This window comes from Ctenopharyngodon idella, chromosome 7, assembly GCF_019924925.1.
Source record: "Ctenopharyngodon idella isolate HZGC_01 chromosome 7, HZGC01, whole genome shotgun sequence".
Classification (NCBI taxonomy): domain Eukaryota; kingdom Metazoa; phylum Chordata; class Actinopteri; order Cypriniformes; family Xenocyprididae; genus Ctenopharyngodon; species Ctenopharyngodon idella.
This window is the reverse complement of record NC_067226.1, coordinates 34355011-34374432: the sequence shown is the minus strand read 5'-3', so window position 1 is coordinate 34374432 and position 19422 is coordinate 34355011. Positions and strand designations below refer to the sequence as shown.

Sequence of the window (19422 nt, the reverse complement as noted above, 5' to 3'; positions counted from 1 at the left end):
GGTGTATGAACACATATTTCATCATGTCGTCTTCAAATGAAATATATGTGCAAACTGGACACTGATACTGTCGTGAATATGGCTCCCACGGCTCATCCTCCGGACCGCCGGAGGGAGCCATCTCCGGAATATTGACTCTTTGCCATTCGGACTCCATTTCCCATAGGCCCTCATTCCTGGGACTGATTGCACTTTCACCTGCACCACATCACACACACACTATTTAAGCCTCACACGCACACCACATCTTTGTGAAGTCTTGATTTGCTACGGTAGTCATTTCTGAGTGTTATTTCTGTGGACTGATATCTTGTTATTACCCGGACCGTTTGTTATCTGTGAACCTCTGCCGCCTGCCTTGAACTTTGCCTGTACCTTGGACTGTGATTGTTTGCTGCCTGTCTTGATCTCTGCCTGTGACCCATCTCTGATTCTCGCTGCCTGCCTCGACCCCTGCCTGTCCCTGACTACGGTATTGCTCTGCCCTTTTCTGTACTGCTGCTGTGTTTAATAAAGCTGCTTATGGATCCACACGCTGTTGACCCATCACTACAGAAGACTTCGCCATCCAGCGATCCAGCGGCTTGGTCACAGATTTCCACCGAGCTATCCGCTCAAGCCAATCAGCTAGCGATGCATCACCATCAACTGAATCGCCTGACGTCGCTAACAGAGGAATTGGTGAAGACGCTACAAGGCCTACGACTCACTTCCGCCGAGGTCGTCACGCCGCCGCTCGCTGCGCCTGCCACGCCAGCCTTTCCCGCTTCTCCAGTGGTGAATCCCCGCCTAGCTCTGCCCGAGAAGTTCGATGGCACACCAACGAAGTGTAAGGGTTTCCTTCTCCAATGTTCACTATACGTTAATCAACAACCCTCGCTGTATCCCACGGAAACCAGTCGCATATCCTTCGTGTGCTCTCTGCTTACCAGCAAAGCGCTGGATTGGGCCACTGCTGTCTGGAGAGATGACAGCTCAGTATTCCCCACATTCGCCGAGTTCCTACGTCGCTTCAGAGAGGTGTTTGAACATCCCGCGGGGGGTCAAAGTCCGGGCGATCAGCTGCTCTCTCTCTCTCAGGGCAAATCAACGTCGGCTGAGTATGCTTTGTAGTTTCGCACTCTGGCGGCGCAAACCAACTGGGTGGACGACACACTGAAATTACTGTTTCGTCGAGGCCTGACCATGGAATTGCAAGCGGAGCTCGCCTGTCGGGATGAAGGTAACTCATTGAATTCATTCATCGAACTTTCCATTCACATTGATAATCTCATCCGCTCACGACGCCCCACGCGAGCCACCAGTGCTACCAGCGCAAACCCAGAACCCATGCAGCTGGGCTATTCTCCGCTTCAACCCGAGGAGCGAGAGTGGAGACTTCAAAGGCACCTTTGTTTGTATTGTGGTCAGGCCGGCCACTTCAAGATTAACTGCCCAGTGCGTCCCGCGCCAACCAGATCCAAAGCGGTGAGTTCCTCCGTCCTATCGGATTACTCACCCACCTGCCTCAAGATTCCCGTTCAAGTCAGTGTTAATGAACAAATTGTCTCCGCACAAGCCCTTCTGGACTCTGGTGCAGCTGGGAATTTCATGTCTGACACTTTGGTTAAAGAACACCATATACCCTTAACAGACTGCCATTTTCCGTTAACAGTGGAGGCGCTAGATGGAAAGCCGATCGGAGGAGGAAGAGTGGCATATATCACCGAGGAACTCGGACTGCAGATCGGAATCCTTCACCATGAACGCATACAGTTCTATGTCATTCATTCACCCAACAACCCCATTATCCTTGGTCTGCCGTGGTTTTGAACCCATGATCCACATATTTAATGGAAGGAGGGACAAATATTGCAGTGGGACGGCGCTTGCCATAAAAACTGCTTACAGCCTGTCATCCCCCTGTCAATCCAAACGGCCCAGCTGAACGACACCAACCCCAAAAAGCTTAACATCCCGGCCGAATACGCCGATTTGGCTGTGGCATTCAGCAAACAGAAGTCGACTGAATTACCACCTCATCGCCCTGGGGATTGCGCCATCGAACTGCTACCAGGTACCACACCTCCCAAGGGCAGAATCTTCCCTTTGTCACAGCCCGAATCCGCTGCTATGAAGATGTACATTGAGGAGGAGTTAGCCAAGGGATTCATTCGACCATCCACGTCACCCGCCTCGTCAGGCTTCTTCTTCGTGAAAAAGAAAGATGGAGGACTACGACCCTGCATAGATTACCGAGGTTTGAATGACATCACCGTCAAGTTCCGTTATCCCCTGCCTCTGGTGCCCGCTGCTCTTGAACAATTACGACAGGCTGAGTACTTCACCAAGCTGGACCTCCGCTGTGCTTATAACCTCATCCGTATAAGGGAGGGAGACGAATGGAAGACTGCTTTCTCCACGACCACCGGCCACTATGAGACCCTCGTCATGCCGTTCGGGCTTTCCAACAGTCCGTCAGTGTTCCAGTCCTACATCAACGACGTGTTCAGAGACATGCTGAACCGCTGGGTCATTGTTTACATTGATGACATCCTCATATACTCCCGGTCATTGGAGGAGCACATCCAGCACGTCCGAGCCGTCCTACAAAGACTTATCCAGCATCAATTATACGCCAAAGCAGAAAAGTGCGAGTTCCATCAAACCTCCACCTCCTTTCTGGGGTATGTCATCAGCCGAGACGGGGTCGCTATGGATGATAGCAAGGTCAAAGCGGTACTTGATTGGCCCAAACCACATACACTCAAAGAACTACAGAGGTTTCTGGGCTTTGCAAATTTCTACAGGCGGTTCATACTCAATTTCAGCAGCGTTGCAGCTCCGTTAACCACCATGACTAAACGTCAGACATCTCGCTTGCACTGGTCCCCAGAGGCTGATCAAGCGTTCACCGAGCTATAGGAACGGTTCACCACGGCACCCATTCTTCGTCACCCAGACCCTGATCGACCCTTCATAGTGGAAGTAGACGCCTCTAACACCGGCATTGGAGCCATTCTGTCCCAGCGCCAGGGTACCCCTGAGAAAATGTTTCCCTGCGCCTTCTACTCCAGAAAGTTATCTACGGCAGAGCGAAATTATGACGTGGGTGACCGTGAGTTACTGGCGATGAAAGCGGCGCTGGAGGAATGGCGCCATTGGTTGGAGGGAGCCCAACATCCATTCACCGTGCTCACCGACCATAAAAACTTAGAGTACCTCCGCTCCGCCAAGCGCTTGAATCCCCGCCAGGCTCGATGGGCCATGTTCTTCACCCGCTTCCAGTTTAAAGTGACTTCTAGACCTGGATCCAAGAACACTAAAGCCGACGCCCTATCCCGCCAGACAGACCAGGTAGAGAGAGCGGACACCGAAGAACATATCATTCCCACCTCACTCCTCCTAGCTCCAATCCTGTGGGATATAATGTCAGAGATAACGCAGGCCAACGAACAGTCCGCACCACCCACTGCATGTCCGCCGGGCCGCACATTCGTACCAGCTCCCCTAAGAGACAAACTTTTGCACCACGTTCATGACCTCCCCAGTTCTGGTCACCCAGGCATCACCGCCACTCACAGCCTTCTCCAAAATCAATTCTGGTGGGACTCCATGCTCCAAGACGTCACTCAGTTTGTCCACAACTGCACAGCCTGCCAAACATCCAAGACCCCTCACCAGTCCCCAGCTGGCCTGCTTCAGCCACTGCCCATTCCACAACGCCCCTGGTCACACATCGCCATAGACTTTGATACTGACCTTCCTGCTTCACAGGGCAACACCATCCTCACTGTTATTGATTGCTTCTCAAAGGCCTGCCGCCTCATTCCTCTGCCCAAGCTCCCCACTGCTTTCGAGACCGCTGAATTGCTCTGCAATTTCGTCTTCAGGTTTTATGGATTACCTGAGGACATAGTGTCAGACAGAGGTCCCCAGTTTACTTCTCGAGTCTGGTCAGCATTCTTCAAGAACCTAAATGTCAACGTCAGCCTCACGTCTGGCTACCACCCCGAATCCAACGGGCAGACGGAGCGAATGAATCAGGAACTTACCCGCTTCCTCCGCACCTACTTCCAAAGAGACCAGCTAGAATGGAGTCGATACTTGATGTGGGCCGAATACGCTCAAAATTCCCTCAGAAAACCAGCCACAGGGATTACCCCCTTCCAGTACGTCCTAGGCTATCAACCTCCCCTGTTCCCGTGGTCAGGTGAACCCTCTGAACTCCCGTCAGTCAACGAATGGATGCGAAGGAGTGAGGAGACGTGGGACCTGGCTCATCATCATCTGCAACGCGCTATCAGGAGACAAGAGGTCCAGGCCAACCAACACCGACGACCGAACCCCCCGTACACTGTGGGGCAATGGGTCTGGCTGTCCACCAGGGACTTACGGCTGAGACTTCCCTGCAAGAAACTCAGTCCCAGGTTTGTAGGGCCTTTCCAAATTACCAGACAAATTACTCCTGTTTCTTTTCGGTTAAATTTACCTGCTAATTATCGTATCTCTCCCACTTTCCATGTTTCGCTGCTGAAACCCTCCGGAGGGTCGAGAGGGGAGCTGGAGGGAGCCGAGGGCCATCATCCCCCACCACTGATGATTGAGGGCGAGGAGGCCTATCAAGTCCGAGAACTGCTCGATTCAAGGCGCCGGGGTCGGAGACTGCAATATCTGGTCGACTGGGAGGGGTACGGCCCGGAGGAGCGATCCTGGGTCGACGCGGGTAATATCCTGGACCCTGCACTCATGGAAGAATTCCATCGGACGCACCCGGAGAGACCGGCCCCCCGACCACGTGGCAGACCCCGGCGTCCGCCTCCTCGCGTCTGGAGCCGCTCGCAGGGTGGGGGCTCTGTCGTGAATATGGCTCCCACGGCTCATCCTCCGGACCGCCGGAGGGAGCCATCTCTGGAATATTGACTCTTTGCCATTCAGACTCCATTTCCCATAGGCCCTCATTCCTGGGACTGATTGCACTTTCACCTGCACCACATCACACACACACACTATTTAAGCCTCACACGCACACCACATCTTTGCGAAGTCTTGATTTGCTACGGTAGTCATTTCTGAGCGTTATTTCTGTGGACTGATATCTTGTTATTACCCGGACCGTTTGTTATCTGTGAACCTCTGCCGCCTGCCTTGAACTTTGCCTGTACCTTGGACTGTGATTGTTTGCTGCCTGTCTTGATCTCTGCCTGTGACCCATCTCTGATTCTCGCTGCCTGCCTCGACCCCTGCCTGTCCCTGACTACGGTATTGCTCTGCCCTTTTCTGTACTGCTGCTGTGTTTAATAAAGCTGCTTATGGATCCACACGCTGTTGACCCATCACTACAGATACAGTGGTGTCTGAACGCGATGACAAGATTATTCTGATAGACAAAAGACTGATTGCTCTTTTCCCATAGGCCTATGCATTCAATGAGTGAAAAAGACAAACTGAGAATGAGGCACGACTAGGGACAATAAACGGAGATTAAAATAATCTTACACTGATTTAAATCGAAAATTCAAAGAAAAATGGACAAAAAAAGTAACCATTGTCTTTATTCTTTCTATGTTAAACTATGCATCGTTTATCATGAGACTGTAGTGCTTGTAAATCTAATGAAAATATTATCATTTCGTGACCCTTTAATAACAGATGCATCAAAACATGCAAGAAAATGTAGATTCTCCATGTTAATCAGAGTTTTTTGTGTTAACCAGCCGCAACAGTCAAACACGGTTTCTATTTCTGCAGTGTTGCGGTTGAAACAACATACAGAGTATGACAAAGATAATCTCAGGTGCTAATTTAATGTAAAAGTAATTTAATTTGAGTTTGAATATCATTTTTCATGAAAAATCATCACATTATGAAATAAATGTTTTTCTCCAAAACACGTTGGCCACAATTATTGGCTCCCTTTTAGTATCTTTTTTGCAACCTTGATAGAATCCATGATACCATGTATCTGAACAAGATGTCCAGGACCTCCAGCAGAAAAATAGGCCCTCAACATTAAAGATCCAGCAGAATATTTAACCGTGGGCATGGGGCACTTTTAATCCATGTGTGCACCAAACCCATCTGGTGAGTTTGCTGCCAAAAAGCTCTTTTTTTTTTTTTTTTTTTTTTTTTTAGTTTCATCTGACACAATCTTTTGCTGCACATCAGAACTATATTCTTCGATTTACTCATTGTGATGAATGATTAAGGGAATTTGGCCTTTGTGTTTCCAAAGGCCAAACTTAAGCAACAGAACTAACGAGCAGCATCATAGTAAGTGAATAAGTAAATTGTATTTATATAGCACAGAATACCTTACCAGAGGATATAAAATGGTGTAAATCTATTGGTCTTTTTAAATTGAACTTAAAATCTTTTTTTAAAAATTGAATCAACTCTGTATGTGTAACTCTGTTTTTCGGTCCTGATAGTATGTGTATGTATGTTTTATTGTATATGTATTGTATGTGTTATTTTATCATTTATGTTGACCTGCCAGGGGACTGCGTGTGAAAATGAGCTTTTAGCTAAATCCAGTACAATGCATGGAATGGAAACATTTATGTTAAAAATTGTACATGGTCCCTTTACAAATAAATAAAGTATTTAAACACAGCAAAGCTGACCAAAGTGCTGAACAGAGTATAGAAAAAAAAAAATAAAAAACAGAATAAAACAACATAGAAGACAAAACTACAATAACACAATACTAAAATTAGATTAAAAGGCCTGAGAGAAAAGATGTTTTCAGCCTCTTCTTAAAAATTATAATAGAAGGTACAAGGCGAATATCCAGTGGCAACTGATTCCATAAGCGAGGGGCAGCAAGTGAAAAAGCTTTTTTAAATGTGATCGAGGGACATACAAGAGATACTGATCAGAAGACCTTAAGGATAATCTAAACGTGATGTGATAAAAGCATGAATGACCTTCTCCAAGTATTGAAAAGACAAAAATGATTTAAATTTAGAAATAATCTGTAATTGATAAAAAAAAACCTATTCTTAACAACCAAATTTATTTGCTTGGTTGAGCATAATTCTGAGTCCAAGATGACACCAAGGTTCCTTAACTGAGAAGAAATTGAGGGGAAATGATTGCCAAGTTTATTAATGAGCCCATTTCTCAATCTCTGGGGACCAAAAACAATAATTTCAGTTTTGTCTTCATTTATTTGGAGAAAGTTATTTTTTAACCATTTCTTGACATTATCAAGACAGTCCAACAACGGTTGAATGAATCAGAAAGCATCAAAACAGCATTTTTACCAGCATCAACTGCAAGTAAAATATCATTAGATACTTTTAACAAAGCAGACTCTGTTATGATAAGCAGTGAAGCCAGATTGGAAAGGTTCCAATAACTTAGATGAATTTAAAAACAAGCTTTGACAGCTGTTACGTCCCAGGACGTATATCATTTATTGTTGCTAATTTTGTGAATATGTATATGTGACTGTGTCTCCCTGATGCCCAACAGCCTGCTGGGAAGTGTAGTTTTTCCCAGTTTCCTCTGTTTCTCCCTGTTCCTCTTGCAGGAGCCTAATTGATGGCACCTGTTCGTCGTTAGAGTGGTGGAGAGGAACTTGCATTTACACAGAGGGAGCTGGCTGTTTACCAGAGGGAGCTTGGCCTGTCTGCCTTCCTAGACCTTTTGTTCTATCTGCTGTAGTGAAAGCTTCTTTAAGAAAACCTGTTGTATCTTTTCTGTTAAGTGCAATGTGACTTCACAGTAATTCTACAGTAAACTACTGGTAGCAAGTTTGCCAATATATGACTGTTTTTCTACAGTTTGTTTGCTGTAAACTTAACTTGCAGTATAAAGCGGCAGAGAGTTATGTCTGAATCAAATGTCTGTCCTCACCTGTTTGTTTCAATTGCAAGAAACGTGGATATGTTATTTCTGAGTTCACAGTACTTACTCAAAAAGAAAAAAGTGTCCCTAAACCAGTGGGTTTATTGATGATGTCCTCGCCACAGGACTTGAGAAGGACTGGAGTTGTTGGCTTCTCAAGCTGACATGTGTGAAGATCAGGGGTATGTGCCATTCACAATGGATGTATTTGTATCTTTAGTTGATAATGTGGATTTGCAAAAACCAATCAGGATACTCCATGATACAGGGACTGCTCAGAATTTTATTCTGGGAGGAATATTGCTGTTGTCTGAGGAAAGCTCTACTGGTTCGAGTGTTTGGGTACAGGGATTCAAGATGGGCTTTGTGAAATTGTCTCCTCCCTTGTAACTGTCCGCGTTGTTGTTGGAGTGCGACCGTGTCTTCATGTTCAAGATGTCCAGTTTATTTTAGGGAATGACTTGGTGAGAGAAAGTTTTTGCCAGCCCTGAGGTAACTAATGTCCCTCTTCCCTGTTCTACTCCTGATGAATTAGTTCTGAAATACCCGTATTTCCTTTGTGTGCTGTTACTCATGCTATGATACAGAGAGTGAAAGATAAAAGCCTTGGTAAGCCAGAAAGTGAGTGGAATTTTGATGATACATTACTCCTTTAATTCAGTGTGTTTTTTTTTTTGTTTTTGTTTTTTTTAATCATTATTTTTTGACTTCTGCCTAAATATGTGGAAATGAGAGCATGTGGTGAAGTGCACATCATATTTTATTTTATATAATTTCACTCAGTGGTTGCTTATATTTGGTTTTTATATCAGGTATGTTTTCTATGTTGTACTATTTAATGTAATTTCTTTACTCATGTTTCGTGCTCCTTTCTTCCCCTTTTGCATTGTAACTCAATGGGAGAACGAAAATAAGGGCAATTCCACAATTCCAATAAAAAGATCCAGAAAAACTGCTGCCTGCTGTCCCATGTCAACTCCTCAAAGCCATACAATGCAAAATCAGTGTTTATAACTGGTGGCGCTGGCTGTACATTACGGCTGGTGTCACGAGCCACCGGTTACATTTGCTCTTGTACAGTACTTTGGTTAGACCTGAGGCTGTTTTAAATGTGCTTTATAAAAAAAAAAATAACTAAACTGAATTTAATTTGCCAGAATGGCTTATGACATAGTATTGGGAGCATTAGTATAAGAATATGTTGTAAACACAACACATGCAGAGACACGTGTTTTGTACTGCAATTACACTGTGTGTTCTTATTATTGACTTACATTTTTTTTTTTTTTTTTTTTTTGATTTGCATCCAAAGGCAGACATGATGTCTGAAAAATTTCACACTTCCAGAATGTGAAGCCAGAAAGTAGTCTTATTATTATTTTTTTTAGTATTATTTACAATAAATTAATGGAAAATTAAACTTCTTCTATCTTAAATACTGAATAGACGGAAATAACAATGCTTGCATTGCTTAAATATATGTATTTCAATAGTAAAAAGTATGCTACACACTTGGCTGCAGTAAAGTGCACAAAGAGGAGGAATTAGATTCAAAATAGTCTTTAATAATATCCATGGAGAAATTCAAACGAAGGCAGGATGGATGGCAAACACAACCATACTTCGACAAGATCAGACAAATGTGAACTGAAAACACAGGATCTTACATATAGAGGAAAACAAGGTGAAAAATGATAACCAAGCTAAATGTGATGGCAATTCAAATCAGTAACCATAGTAACAAACAGACAGGAAAATGGTGCAAATGCAAAACAATGTCCAGACTGAATGACACTGTGAATCACATGTAATTTGAAGACTTGTCATTGAATGATTAATTGATGATTAATTTATATGATAAATCAGTTATGACATTAAATTGACACTGCAGAAAGAAAATTACAATTGTAGTATTAAAGCTTCAAGCAGCGATGAAAGGGCCCTCGCACCCGGGCTCACCGCCACCCGTTGGCCTTAGGAAAACAGTGAACAGTGGGCGACATGCATGTAAGCGAGTAAATACAGGAGAATTATGGTAAAGTCATTTTAAAGTGCCACACTTCCTTCTTCCAACAGGTGGCGCTTTGACTGTAACCGAATATTGCTATGTTGATGTCTTCAGGCCAGGACTCTTATCACACATGTGAAGTTTGGGGCAGATCAGACATTGTATGCCATGAAACAGCTTCCTGTTTCATGGTGAAACATCAGACTTTGTCAGGCCACCACGGACACGCCCTTCAGCGAAAACTCAAGATCTTCACAATTTAACATCGCTAAGGCCTTAAGATTAGACTGACCATATATGATGTGGTTCTGGTTAAATCTCTGTGAGGAGTTAATCACAGTGTAAAACATGTAATTTCCTTTTACCCACAGGTGGCGCTATGACTGTAACTGAATATTGCCATGTAGATGTGTTCAGGCCAGGACTCTAATAAAACGTGAAGTTTGGGGCAGATCCGACATTGCAAAAACTTTGCAGAGAAAATTCAAAATATCTCACTTCCTGTTGGTTTACAGATTTTGCACCCTGGGGCTTTTTTGTAGGTATTGGGCTGTTACATGTGTCTGTCGAATTTCATACCTGTACCTGAAACGTAGCGCGAAGGGTGCCTTATTGAAATTTTGTAGGTGGCGCTATCGAGCCATTTTTCCACACCTAATTCTGAAACCCATATCAGATGTAATTTTCACCACTTCTGATGCATCTGCAAAGTTTCATGAGTTTTCGAGCATGTTTAGGCCCTCAAAAATGTGATTCATTTCGGAGAAGAAGAAGAATTGGCCGAGCAATTACAATAAGGTCCCCACACCATCGGTGCTCAGGCCCCAAGTAATAATAATCACATCCTCTTGCAAAGTCTTGTATACACAAAAAAGAGCTTACGTTGTCCCTTTTTTTTAACTCTTCAAAACATTGAGAAATCACTAGAAAAAGCCTCAATAACATACATTTCTAGCATGAATAAAATTACAGAAATTGGGAGTAGAGCAAGTTTAATGCTTATCTGCTTCTTAATAAGTTTTCTTTAGAAATTACCCACACAAGGAATATTATTTTTAGGTCCTTTATCATAAAAAACCCAGAATATACAGTAAGCCGTTGTTATAGTCAATAGATACTTTATCTTGTGCTGCCATGACTAATTCTTAATTATCTGTGTCGGATGTCTCAGGGTTTTGGTGTATTGTGCTGTTTAAAGTATCCTGAGTCATCTGAAGCACATGTAATCTTTCTTATAGTTTTAACAAATTTCATGGTCTCAGATTAAAACTCTTGCTTCTTGCTTTGTTTGTTTGTATGTAGAGCATGTGCTCTGATGTCCTGTAAGATGATGAAGCGGATTACTAGTGTGCAGTGAATATAAACAACATATATAACAACAACACAAGTAAAACAAACAAGAACCAACCACTTTCTTCTTTTTGAGGTTTTAGTTGCATTGCATCTTGTAGTGTATCTAGAGTCGTTTGAAGCTCATCTGCAGTTTCCCTTATTTTTTTCACAAATTTCATGGTCTCAGATTTCAGCTCTTCCTCTCTTGTTTGTCGAGCGCAAGTTGTTGATTGCTGTTGACGCTCTCTTAAACCACGAGCTTTGCGAATGTTGTGGATTTCTCTGGAGTCGAGAACCACAAAGAAGACGTCAACCGCTACAAAAAGTGCAGATAAAACCCCTGTAGCTGCTTCAGCCACACGAACAGCTCTTGCAGCCTGAGCTGCAACTTTCCCAACATTTGCCACTTCAATTAAACGGACAAGCTCTGGAATTCCTCCCAGACCTCGTCCAAGTCGAACTCCAGAATTTGCCTCAGACTGTGCCCTGGAAAATGATCCATTGCTTGTGGAAAACTCTCTTTGTAGACTTTCCACTCCTGTTGATATGTTTTGGATGCAGCAGCTTGTGGAGGTAATTTTTTCTTGGAACTCTGTTATCATCTTTTTGATCCTTTGGCGGTTTGCACGCTGGTTAACCATGTTTGTTATGTTGCTGGCACCAGCTGTTACTCCACCAACTACTGCTACACCGATTCCCACTCCTGTTACTATCAGAGACGCTCCGAGAGTGAACGGAGCGAGAATAGCTCCAACCACAGATGTGATTCCTCCAGCCAATCCTACTACACCTCCTGTGAGACTGCCAACAGTTGTGTTGAAGTGGACTTTCTCCAAACCATCAGCCAGCTTTCTCAGTGCATCTAGAGTCTCATAAAGCTCTTCAATAGTTTGCTTGCTCTGAAAAAAAGTAATAAAAAATTACAATTTTATTTTGTTTGTTGGTTCAGTTTTTTTCTTTTTTTTCTTTGATAATTTAATTTCTGTCATGACAACTCTCAGGATACTGGTATGATAATTGAGATTGGCATAGTAATTGATATGACAATGTTAATGTATTTGGTCTTAGTGAAATAGATCTGCTACGCTGCTGCTGCTGCAGAGCATGTACCGAGACTTTCTACTGCCAATACATTCACAGACATTGCTGTGAGCATGTATGACATGCTGCACATGTAACATACATGAATTAACCCCCGTAGCAGATTTATACAGGTGGAGCTGGGGAAGGAGGAGGGTTCTGAAAGAGCGCTGCAGACTGCTAACAGCAAACAATGCCAAGTATTTGAATGTTTGAAGCAGCAAGCTTATTGGCCGCTGATGCAACAGCAACCAATCAACTCTGCTGTGTATATAATGATGTGATTGCTACCAAATGAGTCAAAGACCTATCAGTCGCATCATCAGAGTTTCAAGCCAGAACTTAATATGTAGTTATAATCAGTGGCAATCCCTGAAACATTGTTACTTCCTGCTTTAATTATATAATTCATTTTCATAAATTGTGATATACAAAACATTTTAATCAGGTACAACTCACCTTTTCATAAAGGTGTTTGATGATAAAAGGCCTCATTAAGATCTCACTGACAGATGGACGTTTTGCTGGATTAATCTGAAGAGTGTCTTTTACCAGCTGATTAAGGTCCTCAGATAAGGTCTTAGGAAGAGATTCATAGGAGCAGGTAAATATTACTTGTAACCAGTGTTGGAAGTAACGCATTTCAAAAGTAATTATATTACAGTAATATATTACTTTTTGCTGTAAAGCAGTAATATAATGCATTACTAATACAATTTGGGTAATATTACACTCGTTACAATCTCAGTAACGCAAGTTACAACAACGCATTTTAACCCGAAATTAAGTGGTGTTAGTTTTTACCAACACCGCAAGACGGAACCTTTTAGAAATAGCACTTGAAAAAACATCTGGATCGATACCATGCAAACACTAAGATAACAGAGAGAGCATCAGGGTCGGAGAAGAGAAAGAATGCGCCAGACGATATGCGCTGGATGCGTCCTGCGTGGCCAAGACAAAGCAACAGATGCAGAAATATGTGAGTATAAATAAGTGAGCCCAGAACACATACACGGTTTGTTTGCGTATCAATAATAACGGACTCGCGCATGCCTAATGTACGACTCCTGTATGTCGTCTTTACCTTCATTACAATCATCATCCATCAAAACTTTATTAGCGACACTGGTTTTCATTATCCAACTTAGAGATGTAGTTATCTCTATACCATGTTACTGATGCGGTTGGGTGGTTTGAGTCACTGTTAAGTCTTTATTTCACACAGCGCGACGAGAAACTGCGTGGGCTGCTCCGAAACAATCGCAGAATATGCAGAGAGGTGGTGTTTAATATTTAATTTATCATATTATAATACAATTAATAAATTATATTACTATATTTAAATTAATTTTAAGTTGTCTCAAAAATTTTAAGTTATCTTCAAACACCCCTGGAGGATCACTGGCCTACACCATCATTAAGCTATAGACCACATCGCCCTCCACTGGATGTATAATGAGCAGCAATAAACTACATTTTAGCATTTTATGCCGTCATACTTCTGTGGTTATTCTGGTGAAAGTAACTCAAAAGTAATGCAAAAATAGTGTAACACATTACAATTCAGAGACAGCAATATTGTAATGTAACTAATTACTTTAAAATAACAGTTACTAGTAATAGAATGTAGCCTATTACATTTTGGAAGTAACTTGCCCAACTCTGTAACAATTTCAAGTGTGCTTCTTCCTAAAAACTGAGAAATAAAAACTAATAACTAGTTGTTTAAATCTTAAATCAATATATCAGTGGACTACAAAAACTTACAAGTTTACTCCCACTGAGTCAACAACGTCACCCAGCGAACACAATTTCAAATGAATAAAAAATAAACATAAAGTTCAATTACTTTGAACCAAACATGCTGAATATCTGATAAAAGATTAGCCTTACAACACGGTTCTGCGTGCTCATCTCGATGAAATTTCCCAAACTCCAAATTTCACTGTAAAATGTAAAGAGAATGAGGGTTACAGTTTCACTCTTCAGGTAGGGAAATTGTCATAATATTAGTCAGCATAGTAATTCTGCAATGTTTATTACGATCTCTCATCATAAGGTCTGCCACTCAAAATCTCAGGTGCGACAAGCCTCCTGTCTGTGGACCTTATAGAAACAGAAAAAACATGGTAAAGATCATTATTTTTGCACATTCATGGACTGCTTTGCTTTTGTTTTTGTATTATGTGTTCAAGAGATTCATACAAGTCATATTTTGAATCAGTGGAGCACATACAGTACCGTTCATTAATTGCTCTAAACTCTCCAAGACGAATGGTTCCACATGCAGTGAAAAATATACTCTGTTATAAGAAAACACACATTTTAACTAATTCATTATCTCTTTAAATGAATAAGTGTCCTCATCCAGTGATCTCATTATTAGGGATGCTCAGCAGAACCAGTATCTGTATCTGTAACAATCCCAAAATGATTTGTATTCAAATAAAACTTGAAGTGGGTGGGGTTTTAACAGGAATTTTGCCAAAATAAAAGATAAGTCAGTTTTAAATGTACTTATGTTCCCTTCATAGTTTTCATTTAACAAACATGCCTTGTACAACTTATTAAATTATAATTAAGTTGACTTGAAAAAGCCAACTTACTGATATTGTACTTTACAAATTTATTCTTCTTCTTCTTAGACTAAATTTTCTAAAAGCTACTCCTCCAAGACTTTTCAAGCTACAACCACCAAACTTAGCTCAGACCTTTCAAATTTTGACAGTTGGAGAGGCTCATCAGACTCCATAACACCGTGTCTACACCGGACGTGAGCAGCGCGATGTGACGCGTCAAAAGACAACAGAACCCATTATAATCCGTGATATTATCTACACTGGATGTGGCACTGTGTGACAAATTCCTGATAAACAAAAAATAAAAAAGATTCCTCTAAACCCCTCCTTTCCGTGAGCCTACACTGCTCTGATTGGTCAGATGGCCCAATCCTTTGTGATTGGTCTACTGCGCCCATTGCTATAACTGAATGACAGCTATCCATTCGCAAGACATTGTATACAGTGTATGGACAGAAACGATAACATCGATTTTACCGTATCAATTCGAGCCAGAGTCCGACGATGAAACGTCTGAAGTAGTCAATCAACCAGAAACTGATTCGCAATCATGACTGGAGAACGACATTTCTATATGGTAAGTGTCACCTTTGTTTGCGTTATTTATAAGACGTGATAGTAGCGTCACTGTTATACTTTATGTATGTGTACCTGTGGGAACTGTATCAGAATGCATTCGCTTAGAGCTGTGTTACACACTACATGAAAGGTAATTTTTTTAAAATCCATAATAGGGACACTTTAATGATCACAGGTACTTGCTCTAAAAAGAAAATTTGTTGATGCAAACATTTTTAAAATTTTCATGTTTGAAATCTTTGAAACGAAGATTTCATGAGAATCACCCTAATAGTCTCTAGCAGTGGTTCCCAAACCTGTCCTAGAAGACCCCCCAGCCCTGCACATTTTGTATATCTCCCTCATATATCACACCTGATTCAACTCATGAGCTCATTAGTAGAGACTGCAAGACCTGAAATTGGTGTGTGAGATATAGGGAGACATACAAAATGCGCAGGACTGCTAGTACTCCAGGACTGTGTTCCAATTCGTTTTTTTTTTTATGCCCTTCCCTTACTAACTTCCCTCAGTCTCGTTGACTCGAATGTACATCATTACTTACGTTGCACGAGTGCCTACTACTGGCGGAACCTTTGCAATTGGTTGAATTGTAACGTCCTAAGCTCTTGATCATATGGAGTTGATTTTATTTATTTTTTTATTTTTTTCCTTACGAAATTGTTTAATGAAGCATTCTATATGCATATAGGTGTGTTTGGGTTGTTATATATATATATATATATATATATATATATATCATAAAGTTGTTTGTGGTGGGGTAAATTAAATGTGATAGCAGTAGACTCACTCCCTCGGTCAAAATCGAGGGGACGAGGGTCTGTCCATATAAACTTCCCTTGTCCACTTAACGAAGTGGAACGTGCTTCAAAATGGCGGCAGGTATTCCCCCAATGGTAAGTGCTTAGGGAAGTTCGTGAGTGCGTGTCTAAAAGTAGAGTGGAACACAGCCCCGGACAGGTTTAAGATCCACTGCTCTAGATCATAAAGAAGTAGGTGTAAAGTTAAATTAGGTCAATGCATGAACATATTTGCAATTGCATCAGCTAAACAAAAAACATTCCAGTGCTGTTCAAAGAGCAGTGAAACGTTTTAATTGTGCATTAAACAAATTGCATTTGTACCTTTGGCTGCAGGTTTTTATGTAGGATCTTTTGATCATGCAGGTACTTTAATGCCATGCAGGTCATCACAATCCAGTCTAGAACCTGTAAATGCATAAAATGTCAATTTAGAGAGAATGACAGTGATAGATAAAATAACAAATATTTGCATTCATATTCAGTATTTAGGTTAACAGCTTGGACCTTAAAGGCAGCACACTTTCAAAGAAAGTCTCTCAAAAATGTTTAAATTTACTTTATATTTATTTAGTTATACTGTCATTGTTCTTATTATGTAGCATTGTATTGTTTAGAGCAAGCATTTTTTTAGATTAACTATTAAGGCCAACATATACTTTTTTTTTCTTTTTCTTTTTTTTTTGTGTGTGTGTGTGTGTGTACAGTTGAACGCATAGCCTTTCAAAGTACACTGGCATCTGTTGTTGCAGTCTCCGGTATAATTTGTTGTTGTTCTGTCTCTCTAGTTTCATTTTCTACTGTGAAACAACGGCCCGGGCAAGTGTTTTCACCTAGATGAACAACTGATTAGAGCAAAACAAATTAAATGTGCCATGCAGTACGTGGACCCTCACGTACATACAAAACCCGCAGTATAATTTGGCCTTTATTCTTAGATATTTTTTTCTGCTTTTATATTGGATTGTGGTATTATATTTTAACATGCATTTCAGACAAATGAGTTATGTGTGTAACATGCTTCTCTTTATGTATGTTTGCAGTCTGTATGGATTGTTGTGTAATGTTGAAAATAAAAAAAAATTAAAAAAAATTTTTTTTTGCTTATTGCCTTACTGGTTTTAAAAATCTACAATTTTAATGTTGCTAAAAATACATATATATAGTCAGCTTATAGTTTTCCAAACTGAATTTAATTTTGGCTGGGATTACATTTATCAGGTTTTATGATAGTTTTTATCAGGATTATTTTATTATGATTTTATGTATTGAAACACCACCATCTACAAACATACCTCATTCTCAGAAAATGTAACCGTCCCCTCCATTTTTTGAGCGAGATCTCCACCCTCACAATGCTCCAATACAAGATACACATTACCCTCATCTGAAAGCAGATTCATTCATTACCATTTGATTTACAGTCATTTACTAAGATGTGTTGACAGAGTATAAAGTTTTTTTTTTTTTTTTTTTTTTAACCTGTAAAGATTTCCTTATGATGTACGATGTGTGGATGACTAAGCTGAAGGAGAAAGTTTGACCCATCTCCCTAAAAACAGACAAGCATGTATTGTCTCAGAATTTCAGTCTTTTATTATTCTAGCATTATAGCTTCTAGCATTATTCTTTATGTTTAAATATCATTATGAACAAAATATTCACCCGGGCATCTCTGAACTTTTTAATGACAAACTGATCACCACTTTCATTTTTCACCAGCATCATCTTCTCCTGTTCATTCACCAGGGTGTAGCCACGTTCTGTAAGAGCTGACTGATTGTTGCCCATCTCTGAAAATGTCTGTAAATATTTCAGAAAAGCACTGCAAATTCATTCACATTCTTTACATTAAGTTTAAGGATTTACTCCTTTATTTTTCCTTAAGCTTTCTTTTTTTTCTAAATGACCATAGTTCATTAGAGGCCATATTAAGCAAATGTTGACATATCAGATTATTGAAATATGATACCACAAGAAACTTGGTAACATCATATATATGTTTTTATAATTAAAGTTATGATTAAACTCTTTGAAATCAATTCAGCTGTTGGTAACCAAGAGTGGAAATGAATACTTTTATACTGTTGACTTGAGGAAAAATGTCGAGTCATTCTTCTATTTTTTTAAATTATGCCTCCTCGACCTCTCTCTGATTCTGAATAGTGCCATATTAATTTAATTGAAAGAGTCTAATTTTTCTTACCTGAACAATGTATATAACTGATTCGTCCCCTGTGTTTAGAAATGGTAAATATTGTATTTAGTAATATTCCTTTCTTCTTTTAGGACTTGAGGGATCTATAGACTGTTTCACAGAGTAGAACCTGCCATCAAATGCGACTGAGATGAGTTATGTGTTGCTAATGAAAGACAAATGAGGAAGTAGCATGTAGGTGAACTCTTTTGTTATTTTTGGGAGATCACATGATTGCCACAACTTGTATGTTTACTGTTTTGTAACAAACTAAAATCTAATTTACTTCACTTTGTACAGATGTTACCACCAAATATTTTTTCTCTGCAATTTCTAGAGTGTATAGTTCTCTACCACATCATCAATTATACATTTTAACAATTCAAAGCCTAAAATTAAAATTTTAAAACTGAAACATCATGAAAATATGAATTCAGAGGAGAACCACAAGATGCCAATTGGGGCTCTCATGACTGAATACTGTAGTGTTTACGAAATATATTGCCTATTGTTTTAATACTAAACAAAGCAATTTGAATTAAACATTATGAATACAAAAAATGAATTAACCATGTTAACATAGTGATACATATATTAAAAACTAATACACTGTCTTTCTGACTATACACAAATGCTGGTCAGTAGCTTGTCAAACAGGACCTTGCAGCCGTTTTTAAGACTTTAAAAAGATTCTTAAGGTAAATAAGGAACAGCCACGAATGTTCTCGTTATCAGTTATCAGTTCAAAAAAATTAACTATTATAAATATATTTCCAGTCCCGATGAGCTCAAAGGATCAAAGCATTTTATCACACAAACAATGTGCAGACTTTGCGTGAGAGTCAATTAGGCCTATTCACTACAGAAACTGAAAGTAAAGACTGACTGAGCTTTTGGCATCTGACGCTGCAATAACGGCGCATATTCTCTTAGAGACAATGAGAGATGAATCTAATTTATTTTCTTAATATTTAATAATAATAATATTTAATTTAAAGTAGCATGATAATA

At 40.5% G+C, this 19422-nt stretch overlaps 1 protein-coding gene across 1 annotated transcript; it reads right to left on the bottom strand.

Moving 5' to 3' along the window:
• Positions 1-9377: 9377 nt before the first annotated feature.
• On the bottom strand, positions 9378-18576 carry LOC127516162 (ribosomal protein S6 kinase alpha-5-like). Its single transcript, XM_051900533.1, has 10 exons — positions 18421-18576; positions 17880-18017; positions 17697-17766; positions 17510-17601; positions 16539-16622; positions 14498-14559; positions 14300-14362; positions 14150-14201; positions 12713-12832; positions 9378-12072 (listed from the first exon to the last, which is right to left on the bottom strand). Exons 2-10 carry the CDS (start codon positions 18003-18005, stop codon positions 11185-11187), a joined length of 1557 nt encoding a protein of 518 aa, XP_051756493.1. The 5' UTR covers positions 18006-18017; positions 18421-18576; the 3' UTR covers positions 9378-11184.
• Positions 18577-19422: the final 846 nt, after the last annotated feature.

Bases quoted from the DNA above. Each gene is read 5' to 3' on its own strand.
- LOC127516162 (XM_051900533.1), bottom strand. From the start codon at position 18,005: ATGGGCAACAATCAGTCAGCTCTTACAGAACGTGGCTACACCCTGGTG. The intron at 17,767-17,879 runs GTGAATATTTTG...GTCTGTTTTTAG, and splicing joins AAAAGTTCAGAGATGCCCGG to GGAGATGGGTCAAACTTTCT. The intron at 14,560-16,538 runs GTACAAATGCAA...TTCTTATAACAG, and splicing joins ATAAAAACCTGCAGCCAAAG to AGTATATTTTTCACTGCATG.